Source organism: Pan troglodytes, chromosome 7, assembly GCF_028858775.2.
Source record: "Pan troglodytes isolate AG18354 chromosome 7, NHGRI_mPanTro3-v2.0_pri, whole genome shotgun sequence".
In the NCBI taxonomy this organism is placed as follows: Eukaryota; Metazoa; Chordata; class Mammalia; order Primates; family Hominidae; genus Pan; species Pan troglodytes.
Window position 1 is genome coordinate 33,253,723 of NC_072405.2, and position 22,074 is coordinate 33,275,796.

The window sequence follows — 22,074 nt, forward strand, 5'->3', positions numbered from 1 at the left end:
GGGTTTTCCCCTAAAAAAAAAAAAAATTCAGAAAATGTAGAAGAACATCAAGAAGTTGATTATTCAGGCTGTCTTTTGCATAAAGAGACTAGGAGTGGGCAGGTCATTCTCTGTCCCTGTTGACATAGATACTGTGGGTGGACTGTCTTGACACACAGTGTGCCGGTCCCAAATCTGCCTTGATGCTGAGGACATTTTTGTTATCTGACAGATACATCTTGAGTGAAGTCTAGGAAGAAATGTTATCTATGTAACGACAGGACTAGACCACAGATTTGATGGTAGGAAAACTAGGAAGGGAAGCATCAAATAGGATACCCAGATTTCAGACAAGAATGATGGGAAAATGATGGTGACATGAATAGAGAAAGGAAGAGTGGTGAGAGAAGACCAAGAGTTTGGTTTCAGATATTTGAGTGCTACTGATCAGCAGATCATCCTGGAGAAGTCTTAAGCAGTTCAAGGTCAAAATTTAGTACTCAGGGTCCATTTATCCATAAAGACGTAAAAGCTCTTACAACTTAATGTCTTTAATTTACCATCTTACAAAATGAAAGTAGGCTTCAAACTAGTAAACTGAATTCCAGAACATACACCAAGCTATGTGTCCCCTGTATATCCAGATCTACCCAGGTACTGGTCTGTATTTTACCCACGTTGGTAGCCTCATTCCTCTCACTCAACCTCCTAACCCCTTGATCACCTAAAAAGGAGAAGTCAGAGTACATAAATCTTGTAGCTTTGGGGGCTTATGCAACTTCAGTGGTTTTTAAGCTCATCATGCTGTGGGAATTCTCAGATGATCTCCCAGCCCAGTGACCCTCCGGAAAATGGCATAATCCTAGGATGAGAGAAGCAACATATGAAAATCAGCAGATTTTCAGAACAAAACTGACCATGTGGGTTTGTGGCCAAATTACACTTGAGCATATCGCCCCAGCAGGCATAGGATAATTCCACCCACCAGCCTCCGCACAGAGACTGCAGAAGTGCAAAGGAAAAATGGCTTCAGTGAGGGAGGAATGGACGTGCTCCAATAGATGAATGAGTGAAGGTAGCACTCACAAACTAGAGAAAATGCCCACGCACCTCTTCCCAGCCCACCCTTATATCCACACCAGCCCCCAAATACACACTCACCCATCTGATCATGTCACTTGATCCAGATAGAAGACTTGAGCAGGGGTGGGGCTAGGCTCCGGGCTTATAGGAAGGAACCAGAAAAATACAGACTGTGTTTTATTTTTGTCATGCTAACTCCAGAGTATTCCCCAGATTGGCGTGAACTGACGAATCCACAAGAAAAATCATATATGTGAGAAAAATGTGTTCCAGTTCCAGCTCTTTGGTTTACTAGCTGTGACACATTTCTTGGAGCCTATTTTCTAATCTCTAAAATGGGAACAACAATACTGGCCTTACAGTGTCAACTGGAGGATTAAAGCAAATCTACATAAAGTGTCTCAAACATGATTGACCTTTCTATATATTGCTCCTAGCTGGAGTTCTCCACCTAATGATATCACAATGTCGTCTCCACTGTGGCTTCTTCAGAACAGAGGTTAAGTAACATTTGTTTCTAATTTTCCAATGATGACCACACTGTCTAGCATACTGTAAGAGAAAATGGGATAGCAGTTGCTTTGAACTGTAGAAGGACTCTATACTTAGTCACTTTTACATTCTGAAAAAGAAACAACCCTTCATTGACAATCAGAAACTTGTCCGACAATATTCAGATTTAAACTTTTTAACTTCCAGCCCTTCACCCTGGGGCCTATGGGAAAAACCCACAGCTCCCAGCCCAACATATTAATCATTATAGGACTCCAAGGAATGGTAACTGACTGTTTGACTGAATGAATAAATGAGCGAGTGAATTAAAAAACAATTATGTGAGGCAGTTTATTAAGATGAAATTGACAAAAATCACGGAGTGATTTGAGCAGTGAGGTGGCTCAAATTACAAATAACCATGTTTTGGAACAATTTTTATTTTAGTGACCTAATTGGTACAAGGCAAAGAAAGGGTTTAGGCACTAGAAAAAAAGTGAGGTAATTTTTAAATTGTAAGAACTACAAGTTATCCCAAAATATGATGAACAATGACCAAAAGTGAAACCAGAGGAATAGTACGTGAAAGGAAATAATTATCTTCTTATAAACTAGATGGAAAAGAATGGGATAAATAATAATGTTTCAGGATCTTTCATTAGGTTCCAAGGAGAAAGGTATCAACGTTTCTGGGGGTAAATTTTCTACATTGTGATTTTTAATGAGGTATTTAGTTAGCATTACCCCAAGAGATACTCCTGTATTTTTAGTAGCCTTTTATTCACCCACTTAAGAAAATGCTTCTTTTTAATTCAAATGTAGACTTCTCCTCTTAATATAGTTTTTTAGAGCAAGATAATTTTCATCTACCTAGAACCATTTTGTTACCATTACACCTAGAGTCAATTAATCTTTCAAAGGCCTTTTCTGCATCCTCAGACTCTACATTTTCCTTTATCAATTGAAGCAGAGCAAATCAGGAGCTAAGAAAAAGTAGGACCCGGACAGGAGCGATGGCTCACGCCTGTAATCCTGGCACATTGGGAGGCCAAAGTGGGTGGATCACGAGGTCAGGAGTTCAAGACCAGTCTGGCCAACATGGTGAAAACCCGTTTCCACTAAAAATACAAAAAAAAAAAAAATAGCCGGGCGTGGTGGCACATGCCTGTAATCCCAGCTACTCAGGAGGCCGAGGCAGGAGAATAGCTTGAGCCCCAGAGGCAGAGCTTGCAGTGAGCCGAGATTGTGCCACTGCACTCCAACTTGGGTGACAGAGAGAGACTCTGTCTCAAAATCAAAAACAAAACAAAAAAAAACTAGGACCCAAGAGTGGGTTCCAATGCTGCTCACTCAAATCTCTTACATTAAGGTAGCCTTAAAATGCTTTCACCAATATGGCTCACAAAAGCATCGTCACTGGCAAAGAATCTGAGTGCTTCCAAATCACTTTAGAAATACAAAATGTGATGTAAATGCTTAATTAGAAAAAGTTACATGTGACACAGTTGCTATTTTTACTACCTGTCTATCAAGAGCCCACGCAGATTTGTCTAAAATAGCAGAGTTACAGGCCAAGAAGAAATCAGTCAAGATATCAAATGCTGCACTTTGATTTCAGAGGCAATGCGTGATTGGAACCCATTACGACTGTCCTTGACACTCAGGAATGAGGCAGATTCCTTGAGAGAAACCACTAGTTTTTAAGGCGTCCCCTCTTAGTCTTCCTCTGAAAACTGAGGTTCAAGCTGTCCACAATGGTCCCTAGCAAACATCAACACTCACCAAAGTACTTCCTCCCTTTTTCTCTTCCTCTGTGCAAACCAGCTTAGAGTAGATACAATGCATGATTTCAACTCCAGCTCAGCAGCAAGGGAAAATCCAAAGGGCAATCGATGTAATTGATGGGTGCCTGTAATGCCCAGCTTGTGGTATATACAACACCTCAAGATAAGCAAATGCAAAAGATCAAAGTCAACTGTTTTCCACATATTGATTGGAAAAGATCAATTACTTTCCAGTTTACCATCTGGTCACCAAATATTAATTGGCCATTGACTATGTAAATGAAATGCAGAAATGCATAATTATCCCCGTGATTGTTTCTAGTTAAAATGTATTTTATAAAGGTGATGTGGGCTGTATACAGCCTTCATAATATGGGGGACAAGCAGAAATATGGAGAGAATCCAGAAGTGCCATTGTCAACAATTAATTCTAGTGCAGGTCACATACTTGGAGGGCCACAATTCCAGGCTCTTGCCAGCTTGTTTTTAGACTACCTGACCTACACTTCGGGCCTTAGGAAAGAGTTCCCAAGTGATGTCATAGAGAAGTCTGATCAGGACATCAGGAATCCAAAATCTAAACTTAAGCAAACCTGACCATGTTATTAATAAAAAACAAGGAGAAGGGTCAAAACCCTCTGTTTCCTCTGAGTCTAGGAAATCACAGCTCTAATGTGCTCTTTGATTTTGTTTAATTCGATACGTCTATTTATAAGACGTGTACATTGCATGCTATTTTTATACCCAGTGAGAAGAGGAAAGTGGAAAAGGATAAAGCAGCAGTAAGAAGAGGTCCTTGCCTCAAGGAGCCTAAAGTTTAATTGCAGGAACAAGATTTCTTTGCATATGCAATATAAAACAATACGAGCTGGGATAATTACCAAATCACATGATGCCAACTACATGCTGGGAGAACTTAAGAGGAGAGAGGAGGCAATGAAGTCTTCCTGAGAAAGCAGAAATGGAGCTGTGGTCTAGTGGGTAGAATCTGCATAGGAGGTGAGTAATGGATGAAACATTCAAGAACAGAGTGCCATAATATCGGAATTCTAAGCATGCCCTCTGGCCCAATCAATTCATTAAAATCTCATTTTCTGAACCCAGATATAGTGGACGCATTTCCAACTAGAACCCCAAGATGACCACACAGTACAAAACAGGCCACCTCCCCACCAGGATCAGTACACAAAAGAAGAATAAGCTTCTTTGTTCTTTTAGCCACTGTAATATTGGGTCTCTCGTTAATCAGCTTAGCCTTTTTACCCAACTAATGCAAGATCTCACTTAGTCTTTGAAAAAGCAGTTTCATTTAAGTAGAATAGATATCATCTCCCATTAGGCAGATGAGCAAACTAAGGCCAAGGGAAGTTCAAGGTCACCGAACCTTCTGATGCTGTCCTGTTCACTGATTCCCAGAGTCTTAGTCTTTGCCTTTGGTAACTTTGTCACTTCTTATTTCTGACATCGTGAACAGAAGAACCATTTAGATTTAAGTGTTGATGGAAATTTGACAGGGTTGAATTTCACATTTCAAATATAGAATCATGAACCTAGATTTTAAATTAGCTGCACATAGCAAGTGGTTTTCATAATTATTGGTATTACACATTTGTTACCACTGCAAAATTTAAAGGAGCATGAAAGATGTAATTGCAACACACAGTTCTGGAACCCAGGGCAGAAATGTTTGGCATTGGGGGTAATTTACACCCATAATGTAATTAAACAGGAGGTAATTTGCATTCAGATTTGCACATTACTGTATTTTTTTCTGATCATAAAAATAAAATAAAAAAAAACTCTGGCAAGCACAGGAGGTTTTGGAGTGTTCTGACAATTAGTATTTTAGACAAATGACATGAGGAAGAGGACTTTCTAATCCTTCTGGATCCTTAGCAATTTGCCAAAAAAAAATAAGCTGTCTGTCAGATGTTTTAACATGAAACATGTTGTGAAAAATAACTATTTTCCCTCCACACTATTTTTGCTAAAATGTATTTATTGTTTCTCTCTGATTCTCATCTACTGATAGGATCTGCCTATAAATAAAAGACATGAAAGGCATAAACCTAAGCATTCAAAATGGATAAGAATCTAAGTGTTATATTAGCAAGAAAATTAGGATTTAGGTTATCAAAAAATTCATAGATTATATCAAATGCTTGTTACGGTATAATCTGTTGTCTACATCTTTTTGCAACTTCAGCTTTGTGCTTTGCCAGATCTGTCACTTGTGTCACTGAGACAAAAGAGTTCATCTATATTCAAGGCTAAATGCAGATTCAGGGTTACATGATCTGTTCACTTTAAGCCAACACGTAGCTCCTACAAAAGAAAGAATCTGCAACCTGGCAACTTTCTATCTCATTATGTACGTCCATATGCAAAAAATTGAGTGCAGGGGAAAGAAGGGGTGTCCTGTTAAACACATGCACATACTCGGTCTTATGCAAAAATAATTTTTTTCCTCTTATCTTGATATTGAACTGTGTGCCTAAAATCAAGCACCCAATAACACTGTGGCTGAATAGGTCTCTAATCATCTTCATTCTAACATTTGTATTGCCAAACCTGGTGAGCTAAAGCACATCAATTTCCTTCTCTTTTACCCTAGGTAAATTCTTATCTCTCTGACAAGTCTTTAAACTCTTCATGAAAAGGTTATGTGCTATACGTCTCGTTAGCACAGCGAAAACCTACCACACGCCCAGAGCGAAGCCAACCACTATAGGGGAGGTTTATGAGCATCATAATGATAATAGTAACTACTGTTTATCTGGCACTGTCAAAGGCACTAGCAGTTTATACACACTATTTAATCCCCAAGACCACATTATGAAATAGGTACTATTATTGCTGTTTCACAAATTAAGAAAATGAGCTTTGGAGTGGTTTAGATACAACAGAGTGACAAGACAACAGCACCAACAGGCTTGCAATCTAGCTAGGAATCTAAGACCAACTGGGGTAAGAAAATCATTGAAAAGTACTGTATTAGAATGGTGCAAAAATAATTGTGGTTTTTGCCATTACTTTTCTTTTTTTTTTTTTTAGATGGAGTCTCACTCTGTCACCAGGCTGGAGTACAGTAGTGCGATCTCGGCTCACTGCAACCTCCAACTTTCTGGTTCAAGTGATTCTCCTGCCTCAGCCTCCCGAGTGGCTGAGATTACAGGCACGTGCCACCATGACCAGCTAATTTTTGTATTTTTAGTAGAGACAGGGTTTCACTGTGTTAGCCAGGATGGTCTCGATCTCCTGACCTCGTAATCTGCCCGCCTCGGCCTCCCAAAGTGCTGGGATTACAGGCGTGAGCCACTGCACCCGGCCTGCCATTACTTTCAATGAGAACTGCAATTACTTTTGCACCAGCCTAATATATAACTAGGCCCTACACTGTATGCAGTACACAGAGTGGAGAGTAGTGCCTTTCTCTATAGTCAAGGAAATTCAATCACCTGGAAGATTCTTTCCTTGGTTGTTTCATAGGCATCCCAGGTTTGGCATGTATAAATTCCAGCATCCAGCCTCAACCCCTAGACTTGGTTTTTCTCCTGTACTTTATATTTTGGGGGATGTATCAGGCTGAAAAATGGCCCCTCTCTAAAGGTGTTCACATCCATTCCCCACACTACATGAATATGTCACTTTGCATGGCAAAGGAGACTTCTCAGATGTGATTAAGATAAGAATCCTGTTATGGGCCGAATTGTGTCCACACCCAAATTCATATGCTGAAGCCCTAACCCCCAGTACCTCTGAATATGTATAGGGCCTTTAAGGAGGTGGTTAAACTAAAATGAGGTCCTTAGGATATGCCCTAATCCAATGACTAGGTTCCTTATAAGAAGAGAAAATTATGATGCAGGCACATTGCAGGAAGACCATGTGAAGACACAGGGAGAGGACAGCACCTACACAATCTAAGGAGGCCTCAGAAGAAATCAATCCTGCTGACACCTTGATTTCAGATTTCCAGCCTCCAGAACTGTAAAAAATAAATAAATAAATAAATAGATAAATAAACTTCTGTTGTTTAAGCCACTGAGTCTGTCATGGCAGCCCTAGCAAATTAATATAGATTATCAGGGGGGCAGTGTCATCACAAGGGTCTTAGAGAAGGCAGGGGGGTCAGAGTGAGAGAAGGGCATGTGAGATGGAGCAGAGGTCAGTGAGGCAAGAAGATGCTGCGTTGCTGGTTTGGAAAACAGAGGAACGGGCCATGAGCTAAAGAATGCACGTGGCCCCTAGAAACCGGAGAAGATAACGCGGGGGATTCCCTCCCAGAGCCACCGGAAGGAACGCAGCCTGCCCGCTTCTTGGTTTCAGCCCACTGAGACCAATTTTAGACGTCTCACCTCCAGAACTGTAAGAGAATTAATGTGTGTTCTGTTAAGCTAGCAGGTTTGTGGCAACTTGTTACAGCAGAAACAGGAAATAAATGCAGGGGATGGCATCGCCGTCTCCCTCTGCCCCCAAGCCCTTCCATTCCACTCTAGTAGTACCTGCCTCTTCTCATCCACCTTTCTTAATTTGCATCTTCCTCTAATCTCATCTGGATTCCTGCCATAGTCTCCAAGTTTATTTTCCACCTTCTGATCCCTTTCACCCACCAAAGTATTCCGCTCGCCTCTGCCAAAGTGATTTTTCTAACAAACCAGTCCGACCAGATCACTATCCCTCTTAAATACTTCAACTGCCTCTAATCAGCTATGAGATGAATGCAAAGGTCTGGTCATGACACAGGAAGCCCCCTATGGCCTCTCCTCTTCTTCCCTCTCCAGCCTGGTCTCCATGTTCTCTGTCTTGTCAACCTTTGCTAAATGCTTCCTTTCTCTCCTGAGCTACACATCCCCCGCTTCTTTCCAGCCTGGACTCTGTGTCTCATGCATTCCAGCCTGTGCTACATAACCCCGTCCCTCTATTCTGGTATGCTCCCTGCTATTTCAGTCACTTGCAGGTTTTCGATGACACTGTGCCTGCCCTCCCCTCCTCTTCTTCCCTATACAATTCCTACTTATGCCCCAAAACTTACCTCAGGTGCCGTCTGCTCCAGAAAGCTCTCACAGAGGGTCCTCCACTCTTACCAATTGGTTTACTCGCCCATCCTCTGTGCTCTCATGACATGTGTTGTTTACCTCTAGCTATGTTAGAGACAGTTCCCTCGAGGTAACTAGGTCTTTACTTGCCTGAATCCTCCAGTAGACTGTGTCCATCCAAGCTAAGATCCTTGCCTTTCATGTTTCCCCAGTGGCCAGCACTGTGCCTGATACTGAAGACATTGTTTGTTGAATGAAAGTTTTAGGGGGAAAAAGGTAGAACTTCATTTACTCATTTGCACAACAAATATTTATTGGGCACTCACTATCAGTAAAACACTGTGGGATGTACAAATATAGGTAAGACTGCAGTTAGAATTTTGTGGTCAGTGTTGAGACATTATCTAAATGACCAGCAGGTGGTAGTACCCAACTAGACCACAGGCAATCAAGTTCAGGGACTGAGAGGAGGAATGCATGGGTCAAAAACAGGGAAGGGTAAGTAGAGGTTTCCTAGGACCCGGTCGTGGAAGCATACAAGAGACTGGCTAGCCAGAAGGAGAAGAGTTTCGCTAATACGATATAGGGTCTTCACTAAACTTCAAATGGCTTGGTGGTAACATGAGTGTAACTTGTGCAAGAAAGTACACAAGTGTCTCACCCTTTAGAGTTTCCAAAAGTGCAGGTTTCCAAGGTATACAGAGCATGAGAGAAGGGGCCACAGATATTACCAAGAGGCAAGAGAAAACACAACAAATTGTATGAAATGAGTCACGTTGGCTGAGGAAGGATTTTTATCACTAGGCATTCATTCCTTAATAATTTTAGGTAATCTAGATCCAGACAGAAGCTTCTTGCTGCCATGACTAGTATAGCATAGATGTTTCTTTTCAAGGCCAATTTTTGCTCAGGAAAAATGAGAAACGGTTCTCTTCTTTGACCCTATCTGATAAAGTAGAAACCAACGCAGATTTATACAAATGAAAATAAGGTTGAGTCAGAGCACTTTGTCCCATAAATAACAAAAATGGATTAAGGCTGACTGGTCTCTAGGCAACCTATGTAAGTACAGTCACATAACCCTGATTTTAGTATATAAAATAGATGATCAAGAGATTCACTTAAAATTATTCACGTCTGGCTCTTCACTATTTTAATAGATTTTAAAAGCTGCTTCCTTGCCAACCATCCTATTGTAAACCTTCGCTGATGAAGATTGTGGGCCAAGCTTTTTCTTCTGCCAAGATTCAAAAGCTTGTTATGGGATCTCTCAAAGTAGATTTAGTTTAAAGAGTCTGACATCTACAAAAAATTGTGAATACATGATTAAAAGATTGTCTTTTCAACTGTGTATAAATATATACATAAATGTAAATAAATGATATCATGATAAACTAATGTATAGTACAAATTAAAAATCTCCCAAAAACCAAACCAAAAGTGAATATAAATGTGAATGATAAATATATACCAGAAAAAATAATAGCTACATGATTAGAGATATCATCCATAGAGCATGGACTAGCCGAATGAATTTTATGTACTTCAAATTACATAGAAAATTAATTTAGAATATGATATAACAAAGACAAGTAATTCAATGTTTTTATTCTTAATGTCTTTAATAAAGTCAGAAACCATGAAATAATGTTTAGCTGAAAAAATACAAAAATGTTTTATTTTTATATAAATAGTAAAAATGCAGCAAAAGAATGTATAGTGGCCCTTGAATCTTTTTTTTTTTTTTTGAGAGACGGAGTCTTGCTCTGTTGCCCAGGCTGGAGTGCAGTGGCTCAATCTTGGCTCACCACAGCTTCCATCTCCCAGGTTCAAGCGATTCTCCTGCCTCTGCTTCCCGACTAGCTGGGACTACAGGCGCGCACCACCATGCCCAGCTAATCTTTGTATTTTTAGTAGAGACGAGGTTTTACTATGTTGGCCAGGCTGATCTCGAACTCCTGACCTCGTGATCCACCCGCCTCGGCCTCCCAAAGTGCTGGGATTACAGGCATGAGCCACAGCACCCAGCTGGCCCTTTAATCTTTTTAACATGACCTAGCAGTTCAACAATTAGCTTTTAAATGAGATTTTTAAGGTGGGCATGGCCTCCTGATGATCCTGCTGAGGACTGTCCTCCAGAGTCAGAGTCTCCTAAATTCCTGTCTTCATTCCACCACCTCCAAGCTGTGTGTGGTACTTAACCTCCCTGTGCCTCTGTGCTCAATTGCACTTTCCACAAAAGTGTCATCTCAAAGGGTTGTGGTGATGATTAAATGAGATAACTCTGTAAAGTTTTGGCACAGTGCCAAGCACCTAGCGACTAGTTAATAAATACCAGTTATTTTTATTGATATGACTATGATCCACCTACTTTTATTTTTCATGCTCATTGAGACTGGATTTTATAATCTACTAAAGAAACTTGTTCTAATGTTGGCATGGGTGTCAGAAGATATGAGTTCTGGCCTAGGCTCCACTGCTTTCCAGATGTGTGACCTTGGACAAATCAACAATTTAATCAACTCTAAAATGGAAATAATAATTTGTGCACAGCTCAGATGAGAATACATTGTTTTGTTTTGCTTTGCTTCTTTGATATACAGCATTGTCCAAATGTAAAAGTCTGATGGTGGTGGTGATGATGATGGCTTGGGATTTAGGGTACTACTAAGTGTAAAAGAACACAGTATTTAGGACTGACTAGACCACATTACAAGTTATTACAAGTTACCACCTCCAGCTGTCACACCACCGCCCTCAGCTTCATGATGACATTCCTCTCAATAACCAAAGAGAGAGAGAGGCAGGCAGAAAGGAGACAGAAATTAATATCAGTCCTGATTAGGCTTTCTCAATCTACTATTGTTATTAATTATTGCTATTATTATTTTATCATTCTTGATCTAAAGAGTCTTTACAAATCTTTTTTAAGAGAAAAATTCAAGTTAAATACCGAGCTACAGTCCAGCTCTCATGGCAAACAGGACCATGTTCTTTCCTCTAAAGATAGCAAACAACTTATTCAGATATATTTACTTTACAAAACAGGGCATGGGATTATATAAACAGAAAGATCCTATTTATATTTAAGTTACAGAGAAAAAGACTAGAAGAAAATACTTAAATTATTGTCTCTCTCCATTTTGCAAATTTCTACACTCCATATATATATAAATTTTAACCAAAAAAGTGAGTTAAGTATTCTAAAATAGATGCTCTTCTTAGTAAGCTAAGTGACAAGACAGAGCTATGACAGTGAGCCCATTTTCAAAGGATTATGAAAGAATATTGATTTTCAAAATTGCAGAGATTGAAAAAAAATCACCCAGTCCTGGGACAACGAGACTGAATTATTAGGTGGGGCTTCTTTGTGACTTTCTGTTCCCAAGTTTAGCTCTTTTCAGAAATTTGGTCCAAAGATCATTGATCTGCTCTAGTTTTACAAAGCTCATTTTAATTAAGAGTTTCTAATAAAAGAATTATGTCTCTTGCTAAGTCAGGCCTTGGTAAGCTTGGGATAAAATATGTCATAAATATTTCATAGCTGCACTGGTGCAGTTACGTGCAAGGCAGGGTTTTCAAAATTCAAGTGCATATCATCAACATCTGTTGCTGCTTTATAGGTAAAGCTAATGGGTTCAGTTAAAAACATGCTGAAAATTAATACAGGAGTACTATTTTATTATGCATCTACTGAACTTTATTTTTAGAGTCACTTTTACCAAGGTTCTATTAAGTACTTTTTTAAAATTCTAAATCTTTCTCCCCTGGCTTTCACAGAAAGGATTCACATTGGAGAGGTGAAAGCATTACACAGCAAAAAAATCAGCAAGCTATGTTAAAGCCAAAAGCTAAATTTTCCCCCACCACACACATGAAATTTCCAGACATAGAATTTTAAAATTGATTAATTTAACATTTGGAATAAAATAAAGATTAAATGTTTTAAGTTTTGTAAATACTTCAATTAACTTCATCATAACAGTAACTGACAAATAGAAGGCAATATTCAAAGAATAAAATATTTGGCAAGGGAAACAAACACCATTTCAGTGGCCTAATGACAGAAAAGGAACACTGTGGTCCAGATGGATTTGTTTTGATTAAAGACAATAGGGACATACATGTACATCCCAATTTCCCTGACAAGAAACAGTCTTTCTCCCCTGAGAATATTTTTATTTTGCTTTCAACTCTTGACAACAACAAAAACAAAAGTCAACGCTGCTTTTAAAGTTTGACATCCTGAGGATCAAGTAGAAATATGTAATATAGCTTCCTTTTTCTTGTGTTCCTGCTTCGGCAGACTAAGTCCCTAGCTTCCTACATCAACAACCCCTTAAATAATTAGCAGAGGACAGGTTATAAATAATTATTATGAGTTCTAGAACCAGATCCCAGGTAAACAGATTAGGTTCAAGACACAATAGGTTGAAAGAAAGTACAGATCATCTCATCTTGGATGGATTCAGCCTACCAATTTGAAAGTGACGTTGTCCATCTGGAGTATCTTGCTTGCTATCCAGTTCCTACATCCCATCCTCCTTGCATTTTTTTATATCCAAAAATGCTATTTAAAAGAAGAAATGTAAGGAAATAGGGAAAGATGGGAGAAAATGCCTAACTCCTTATTTTTTATCTTTATTTTATGACCCAGTAAATATACCACCTTTGCAAATGATATTTTCCCAGTATTAGATGACACCCTACAAAACCTGACAGTGGCTATCATCTCTTAGCTGCAAAGTTAACATTTTCACTTTCCCTACTGAAGGAACATATAGATTGGAGCATGCCTTGTATTTCTCTATAAAGTGATTCAAAACAGACTGTAGCTTATGAAACAACAATTCAGAGATAATTTCATTTAAAATGTCTTACTTCTAAATCATATGAGTAACTTTTCTATTTAGAATAAATTACAAAAGTATCGTAGTCAAACTTAATTCCATGAATGCAGTGTGGTTAATCCGGGTGAGTTGCCATGATTGTTTTCTCTCTTTTTAATATTTTGAGAAGATTTCATAGCCTTAGTGTTGTTAGGGTTTAAAAAAACGCAAAAGCATTTCTTTCTGTGAAAACTATTAAGATGGTAAATGTTCTTCAAAACTATGAGACAAAAAGGGAAAAACATGTTTTATAGCTTTTTAAAAAAAGTTTTCATACTAAATTTACTGATGGGTATAACCTTCAAATCACCTTTAGGAAGAGTAGTTAAAGTGGAAGAGTTTAATATAAAAGAAAACATTTTGCTAAATGTGAAACTGGATCCATCATTTTTTAAGACATGGGAACTGTTTTTTCTTAATAAAACAACTGTTTTTAATTCTTTGCACTATCCTGTAGTGCCCAGATTGAACAATATATCATGTGACATTGAAGTTACAATTTTAAGTTATAGGCACCAGATGTAGCCTGAGTAACTGTATTATTTTGTTTGTATGCAACACTTTCCTCCTTCTGTAACCAGCTGGAAGCTGAACAATTTCTGAGCTACTTCAGATACAAGGCAAAACTGGGTAATTGTGAAGTTAGACATGTGTTTCCTTGTAAATGTCTCTCTGCAGAGTCATCTCGTTTCCAAAGCCCTAAAGAAAACTAACAGCAGAAGGCTGCCGGTTAACCATGTACTCTCATTGCAGAGTTTGCAGTGAATGTGCACCATGAAATTGCCAAGGATTTTTATATATTTCAATAAAAGCAGAAAGTAATAAGCAACAAAGGCAAAATTACTGCATAATTAGCATTTGGCCTTATCTAGATGGTATCCTGCTGAGTCCAGCCTGACATCCGCAATACTTTACAGAAGGCAGGGAATTTTCTTTCTCCTTGCCTTTATTTATCTACATAAAACCAGAAAATCCTGTTTTTACAGTATTCACAAGTCAGTCCCCTCATTCCATCATCTGTCTCTCTCAACAACTCAAGACATGGATGGGCTCTGCTTGCCTAAGGTCTCTCAGCAAACTAGAACATCCTTCTCCTACATGGCCTGCGATACTGCAGTTTCATATTAATAAACCAAAAGTAACTCCCAAAATTAGCACCTCCTGTTTAAAACATTATTTCTATTTTAATACAAATGGGCCAAGGGAGCTGATAAAAATAAAAAATAAAACCTCTAGAAACCCACCCCTTTCCTGATTACTTACTGATGAATATGATCCTGTCTTTTAATAAAACAGGGACTTAAGGAAACATGCTGTGAAAAGAAGCTATTTCGGTCTGGAGTCCCTACTTTTTATAAGCAGTAGTTTCTTCTCACCCATAGCAAGCGTTGCACATTCAGTCACTTGTACCTGTGGCCCCAGCACTGTTGTTAGTTCTGCAATCTCTTCTTCACTTTATCTTGTAGTATTCTGAACTTTTTTAACCTGAATTACCCCCAAAGCACTACCCAAAATAAAGGGACATTTTAACAGTTAGGAGTACACCAGACAGCAAGAAGTCTGTGTAGAGTTCTTGTTTGCATAAACATGTTTAATGATATAGAAAATCTATTCCAAATCAATCATTAAAATCTAAAGCGAAAAATATATTACATTTTAAATGAAGGGAAAACACCTGATTTTATTCAAGGTTGTCGTGAATCTGTTCTGCAACTTTTAAATCAATTTAAAGTTAATTCAGATGCCTTTTCAATCATTGCAGTTACACATAGGGAATACTGAACCGAAAGATGACAAGGCAATTGTTTGTGTCCAAACTTAAGAAAAACTATATTTCCCTGGACTTTTCATCCCAACAGATTTCAAATTCTCCTTTCCAAGGAGTATTTGACCTTCACATTTCAGGCCCTGTATCTCTTCATTTCCTATACCATCATATGTTAGAAAACTCAAACTGGGCTACAAGTATATATTTCTGTTAACTGACTTTAATGAATTTTGGTTGTTTTCAAAATCTGCGATCTGTCCATTGTGCCAACCCTGCATTGCAGGGAAGTCTTAGCCTGTGATTCCAGCTTCGCTCCTGCAAAGAGAGTCACTACAGGCAGGTTTAAATTGTATTTACTCGGAGAGAAGAGGGGGAAGGGAACCCCCTGCCCCCTGCCAACCTGACAGGCCAAGCTGGGTGACAAGCCCCCCGGGTGGCTGCACCTCCCACTCGCCGACCTGGGCGCTGTCCTTGGTGCTGCCGGCGCCATAGCGAGCACAAGCGCCTTACCTTCTGCCCCTGCGGAAGCTGCGGACGTCCCCCAAACGTTAAAAACGCCATATCCCACTTTTTATACAAATAACTACCCCGGCCTGTTCTCTTTGTCCCCTTCCCGAAGCCTTCAGGCAGACCGTTCCTCAAAGTCTTTTTTTTGTTTTGTTTTGTCTTCTAGACCCAGCTCCTCGGCGCTCATCTCCAGCTGCTTTAAGACAAGGAGTGGGGGAAGGGGAGGGAGGCAAGAAAAGATGAGGGTGGGGGAGGGGAAAAGAGGGAATGCAAGGGGAGGGAGGGAGGAGACGGGGAGAAGGAAAGATTGGAAGAAAAGGATCTCCGAGGAAGGGGCTGAGAGAAGGGCAGGGTGAACTGGACTAAAGGCCAGAGTAGGAAGGAGAACAGGGGCCAAAAAAGAAGGGGATGAAATTAAGCACAGAAGATGGGTAAAGAAAAAAGTATCAGGGAAAGGGCAAAATAAGAGAAAGCCTTGAGGATAAGAGGGTAGAAGGCTAAAGAACAAGGGGACCACGGGGTCGGGGAAGCGCTGCCCGAACGGCGGGACAATGACAAAGAAAGGGCGCTGGCGATATTCGCACCAAGGGTGCGAAACGCAATCGGGAGGTGAGAAATGGAAAGAAGGCGAATGCCCGGCTACAAGTAGCCTGGGACTGAAAGGGGAAATGGGGGAGGGGCTGGGCCCAGGGCAGAAAAGTCCAGGTTCCCATGCGGCCTGGGCCCACGTGGAGCGGGCGCTGAATCACCGTTCAGCCGCCCCCCCTCCCCTCCTCCCCGACCGGTGCCCGCAGTCCCCGCCTCCTCGGCCGCCGCCTCCACGGGGCGGGGCCCTGGCCCGGGACCAGCGCCGCGGCTATAAATGGGCTGCGGCGAGGCCGGCAGAACGCTGTGACAGCCACACGCCCCAAGGCCTCCAAGATGAGCTACACGTTGGACTCGCTGGGCAACCCGTCCGCCTACCGGCGGGTAACCGAGACCCGCTCGAGCTTCAGCCGCGTCAGCGGCTCCCCGTCCAGCGGCTTCCGCTCGCAGTCGTGGTCCCGCGGCTCGCCCAGCACCGTGTCCTCCTCCTATAAGCGCAGCATGCTCGCCCCGCGCCTCGCTTACAGCTCGGCCATGCTCAGCTCCGCCGAGAGCAGCCTTGACTTCAGCCAGTCCTCGTCCCTGCTCAACGGCGGCTCCGGACCCGGCGGCGACTACAAGCTGTCCCGCTCCAACGAGAAGGAGCAGCTGCAGGGGCTGAACGACCGCTTCGCCGGCTACATAGAGAAGGTGCACTACCTGGAGCAGCAGAATAAGGAGATTGAGGCGGAGATCCAGGCGCTGCGGCAGAAGCAGGCCTCGCACGCCCAGCTGGGCGACGCGTACGAGCAGGAGATCCGCGAGCTGCGCGCCACCCTGGAGATGGTGAACCACGAGAAGGCTCAGGTGCAGCTGGACTCGGACCACCTGGAGGAAGACATCCACCGGCTCAAGGAGCGCTTCGAGGAGGAGGCGCGGTTGCGCGACGACACTGAGGCGGCCATCCGCGCGCTGCGCAAAGACATCGAGGAGGCTTCGCTGGTCAAGGTGGAGCTGGACAAGAAGGTGCAGTCGCTGCAGGATGAGGTGGCCTTCCTGCGGAGCAACCACGAGGAGGAGGTGGCCGACCTTCTGGCCCAGATCCAGGCATCGCACATCACGGTGGAGCGCAAAGACTACCTGAAGACAGACATCTCGACGGCGCTGAAGGAAATCCGCTCCCAGCTCGAAAGCCACTCAGACCAGAATATGCACCAGGCCGAAGAGTGGTTCAAATGCCGCTACGCCAAGCTCACCGAGGCGGCTGAGCAGAACAAGGAGGCCATCCGCTCCGCCAAGGAAGAGATCGCCGAGTACCGGCGCCAGCTGCAGTCCAAGAGCATCGAGCTAGAGTCGGTGCGCGGCACCAAGGAGTCCCTGGAGCGGCAGCTCAGCGACATCGAGGAGCGCCACAACCACGACCTCAGCAGCTACCAGGTAGGAACCGCGGCTGCGCGGCCAGCCTGCGCCAGCGCCAGCGCCGCGCGCCCCCGACACTTGGGCTCGTGCCCAGGCGCCCTCTCCGCCGCGCTCCCTGGTGGCCGCTCGCTAGAGCGCGCGCGCCGCAGACCTAGGGTATTTGCGGATCAGCGTCCTCGCCCCTCTCATCCTCCACACTCCGCCCCCACCCACCTGCCCCAGCTGCTAAGGGTCTTGACCTTTTTCAGAAACGTGCATCTTTTCCAGTTCTAATTTTGCACGCTTGCACGTTTAAAGCAGGAGGGATGAATTCGGTAGTGGATAAATCAGCAACTTTAGGATAGCTTATGCAGAAACACGTGTATTCTCTACTTTTCCGGCAGTGATCGGAAGAGCTCTCAAAATTGGCTTCAGCCCAAAGGGCTCAGATGGGAATGGCCAGGTCAGCCATGGAGTTTCCCCATGCATGTGTGTGTCCTGTTGAGACGTGTTCTAAGTCCACTGGTCTCCGTGCGTGATGTGCCCAGGAAGTGTCCTATTGTCTTACTGATCTTGTATGTTCATTTGAGAATCGCTCAGATTTAAAAGAAAAAGGGGGTGGGACGGGGGTCTGGGAGTCGGGTGTCAGCCAGGTTTGCAGGAGTGGAGGGAGACGGGAGGAGGCCAGGGGGAAGGGGTAGCAAGTGGTTTGCGAAGGAAGTTGCTGTTTGCAAGGATGAGTCTAGGGAGATTCTCTGTGTCTGTTTCAGGACACCATCCAGCAGCTGGAAAATGAGCTTCGGGGCACAAAGTGGGAAATGGCTCGTCATTTGCGCGAATACCAGGACCTCCTCAACGTCAAGATGGCTCTGGATATAGAAATCGCTGCGTACAGGTACGGTGCTTACTACGTGCGTGGCCGGAACACTAACCGCAGTGCAGAGGCTGTTCCGGCAGAGCTTCCACCACTTAAGTTAAAGCAGGCAGGGTGCAGGCATCAACTCAGCACCTGGTTTTCTTGCTTACTTAAAAAGAAATTATTCTAAAGCATTGCAAGTGTAGTTTTATCTCTTTTTATGCAGCTTTAAAAGAATGAATACTAGTAGAAACAAAAGGTTTTTTAATTACACGAAGGAGGTGCAGATTAATCTCAAGGCACATGCCTAAACTTTTTATGGAAAAATGTTTTCAAATGCTGGAAGCATGAACAGAGTTTTGGTTTCTAATATTTCATCTAGTGGTTTCAGCTTTTCAAATGTATAATGTCAAGGACAAACACCAGGACGTTCTATTTCTCTGTTTCTCTGTTATATAGCTTACTATTGCCATCATCTGGCTGAGAATAGATATAGAATGATATAATATAGATATAGTTATTTTATATATGTACATAATTTATATGTATTATATTTTATGCTAGACTGTAGTATAAATTATATCTATATATCATGTATGATATTAATCTAGGTCTATAGATACATATATGTGCATACGCATATAAATCTAGATATATAGACACAAATATATATGATCATTTTATAGATAGTGAGATAGGTTATAGGTCTATTAATCGAAGTGACCTTGCTGTTGACTAAGCGCAAAGGACAAAATCGTTGATTAAAATTTTTCTGCTACCAATAAGGTAGTTACAATATAACGAGAATAAATTGCATTTACAGAGCTGTCTCTCTTTTCAGGAAAGCTGAATAACTACATTAAATAGACACTTTATGATAAAAATTATCAACAAATTTATAACTCGATACACCTGAAAATCTAAATGTTTAAGAAAGTGACTACTCTCAGAAAGGCTGTTTGGCTTTGGAGTTTGGGGGCGTTTTGTTTATGGCTTTTTGTTTTTTTGTTTTTGTTTTTGTTTTCTGCTATTTGGCCACTAACAAGTTTTTCAGCATATTCATGTTGTACCTAATGGATCTCTACTGCAGGGCCAAGACTTAGTAGCTGGGTGTGGTTAGTGCACTATTGGGCAAGGTTAGTCATTGTAGGGGGCAACTGTCTGGCAGTCCAGGAGAATCTTTCTCTGTCACTGAGTATAATGTAATATGCCAGTAAGTGATAGCAGGTATTATAGTGAATTGATAGAATATTCTACTTATGTAATTCTATTTATTCAAAGGTAGCTACCACAATACCCAGAATGTAATGAAGCTCAGAAGGCCTAGTGAAATTTTTACTATGTCTTATGTTCTTTGATTTTCTCCTTAGAAAACTCCTGGAGGGTGAAGAGACTAGATTTAGCACATTTGCAGGAAGCATCACTGGGCCACTGTATACACACCGACCCCCAATCACAATATCCAGTAAGATTCAGAAAACCAAGGTGGAAGCTCCCAAGCTTAAGGTCCAACACAAATTTGTCGAGGAGATCATAGAGGAAACCAAAGTGGAGGATGAGAAGTCAGAAATGGAAGAGGCCCTGACAGCCATTACAGAGGAATTGGCCGTTTCCATGAAGGAAGAGAAGGAAGAAGCAGCAGAAGAAAAGGAAGAGGAACCCGAAGCTGAAGAAGAAGAAGTAGCTGCCAAAAAGTCTCCAGTGAAAGCAACTGCACCTGAAGTTAAAGAAGAGGAAGGGGAAAAGGAGGAAGAAGAAGGCCAGGAAGAAGAGGAGGAAGAAGATGAGGGAGTTAAGTCAGACCAAGCCGAAGAGGGAGGATCCGAGAAGGAAGGCTCTAGTGAAAAAGAGGAAGGTGAGCAGGAAGAAGGAGAAACAGAAGCTGAAGCTGAAGGAGAGGAAGCCGAAGCTAAAGAGGAAAAGAAAGTGGAGGAAAAGAGTGAGGAAGTGGCTACCAAGGAGGAGCTGGTGGCAGATGCCAAGGTGGAAAAGCCAGAAAAAGCCAAGTCTCCTGTGCCAAAATCACCAGTGGAAGAGAAAGGCAAGTCTCCTGTGCCAAAGTCACCAGTGGAAGAGAAAGGCAAGTCTCCTGTGTCAAAATCACCAGTGGAAGAGAAAGGCAAGTCTCCTGTGTCAAAATCACCAGTGGAAGAGAAAGCCAAATCTCCTGCGCCAAAATCACCAGTGGAAGAGGCGAAGTCAAAAGCAGAAGTGGGGAAAGGTGAACAGAAAGAAGAAGAAGAAAAGGAAGTCAAGGAAGCTCCCAAGGAAGAGAAGGTAGAGAAAAAGGAAGAGAAACCAAAGGATGTGCCAGAGAAGAAGAAAGCTGAGTCCCCTGTAAAGGAGGAAGCTGTGGCGGAGGTGGTCACCATCACCAAATCGGTAAAGGTTCACTTGGAGAAAGAGACCAAAGAAGAGGGGAAGCCACTGCAGCAGGAGAAAGAGAAGGAGAAAGCGGGAGGAGAGGGAGGAAGTGAGGAGGAAGGGAGTGATAAAGGTGCCAAGGGATCCAGGAAGGAAGACATAGCTGTCAATGGGGAGGTAGAAGGAAAAGAGGAGGTAGAGCAGGAGACCAAGGAAAAAGGCAGTGGGAGGGAAGAGGAGAAAGGCGTTGTCACCAATGGCCTAGACTTGAGCCCAGCAGATGAAAAGAAGGGGGGTGATAAAAGTGAAGAGAAAGTGGTGGTGACCAAAACGGTAGAAAAAATCACCAGTGAGGGGGGAGATGGTGCTACCAAATACATCACTAAATCTGTAACCGTCACTCAAAAGGTTGAAGAGCATGAAGAGACCTTTGAGGAGAAACTAGTGTCTACTAAAAAGGTAGAAAAAGTCACTTCACACGCCATAGTAAAGGAAGTCACCCAGAGTGACTAAGATTTGAGTCCATTGCAAAAGGTTAAGCCATATGACAATTTCAAAATGCATGTGATTGGCAGCTTCAAAACAGAACGGGTTCTCCCATGGGGGCTCCAGACATTGTATTTTACTTTGTGCAATATGAGGGGACTGCATGCAAGCTCAGGGTGCTCCCTCCTCAGTCTTTGGGGGATTCAAATGCATGATATTGTATGTACCTGGGAAATTTGCCAATTTCCTAAGCTGTTGGAAGGGGGTCACTTAAGGGGGGATGTCTTGAGATGTATTATGCAAAGTACCAACTGAGCCAAAAACAATAAATGAAACACAGAACTCAGCCTTAAGAAAGCTATATATGAATAATTATGTTTACCTCACTGGTGCATTTAAAATGGACTTTTGTTCATGGGAGAACCTCGTTGACATGCACAGTTTGCAATCTTATGTTGATCGATGTTAAACGTCACAGCAGTACTTGCTCAATAAAGGTCATATTGGAAACATAGTCAATTGCTGAGTCTTATGTCGTTTCTCTTTTTTTAATTTTTATTTATTTATTTTTATTTAGAGATGGGGTCTTGCTATGTGGCCTCAAGCAGTCCTCCCGCCTCAGCCACCCAAAGTGCTGGGATTACAGGCATGAGCCACCACGCCCAGCCTGTTATGCCATTTCAAAGTGAAATCTCCACTACCTGAAGCTTTCTTGCCCTGAAATAGATTATTGGGGGGAATCATAAGTAAACTGCACATCTTATTGCTATTTCCCTGACAGCGATTACTTGGAAAACGTAATTGCTGAAGATATTTTCAGGTGTCAACATCTTCACTGAGCCCGGTCTTCATCCCAAAATTTTTA

At 42.1% G+C, this 22,074-nt stretch overlaps 1 protein-coding gene across 1 annotated transcript; it reads left to right on the forward strand.

The window, feature by feature from the left end:
* The first annotated feature begins 15,928 nt into the window (after nt 1-15,928).
* Nucleotides 15,929-21,723, forward strand: NEFM (neurofilament medium chain). The gene is made up of 3 exons (XM_016959243.4): nt 15,929-17,542; nt 18,274-18,398; nt 19,730-21,723. Exons 1-3 carry the CDS (start codon nt 16,463-16,465, stop codon nt 21,234-21,236), a joined length of 2,712 nt encoding a protein of 903 aa, XP_016814732.1. The 5' UTR covers nt 15,929-16,462; the 3' UTR covers nt 21,237-21,723.
* Nucleotides 21,724-22,074: the final 351 nt, after the last annotated feature.

Bases quoted from the DNA above. Each gene is read 5' to 3' on its own strand.
- NEFM (XM_016959243.4), top strand. From the start codon at position 16,463: ATGAGCTACACGTTGGACTCGCTGGGCAACCCGTCCGCCTACCGGCGG. The intron at 17,543-18,273 runs GTAGGAACCGCG...TGTCTGTTTCAG, and splicing joins ACGACCTCAGCAGCTACCAG to GACACCATCCAGCAGCTGGA. The intron at 18,399-19,729 runs GTACGGTGCTTA...TTTTCTCCTTAG, and splicing joins ATAGAAATCGCTGCGTACAG to AAAACTCCTGGAGGGTGAAG.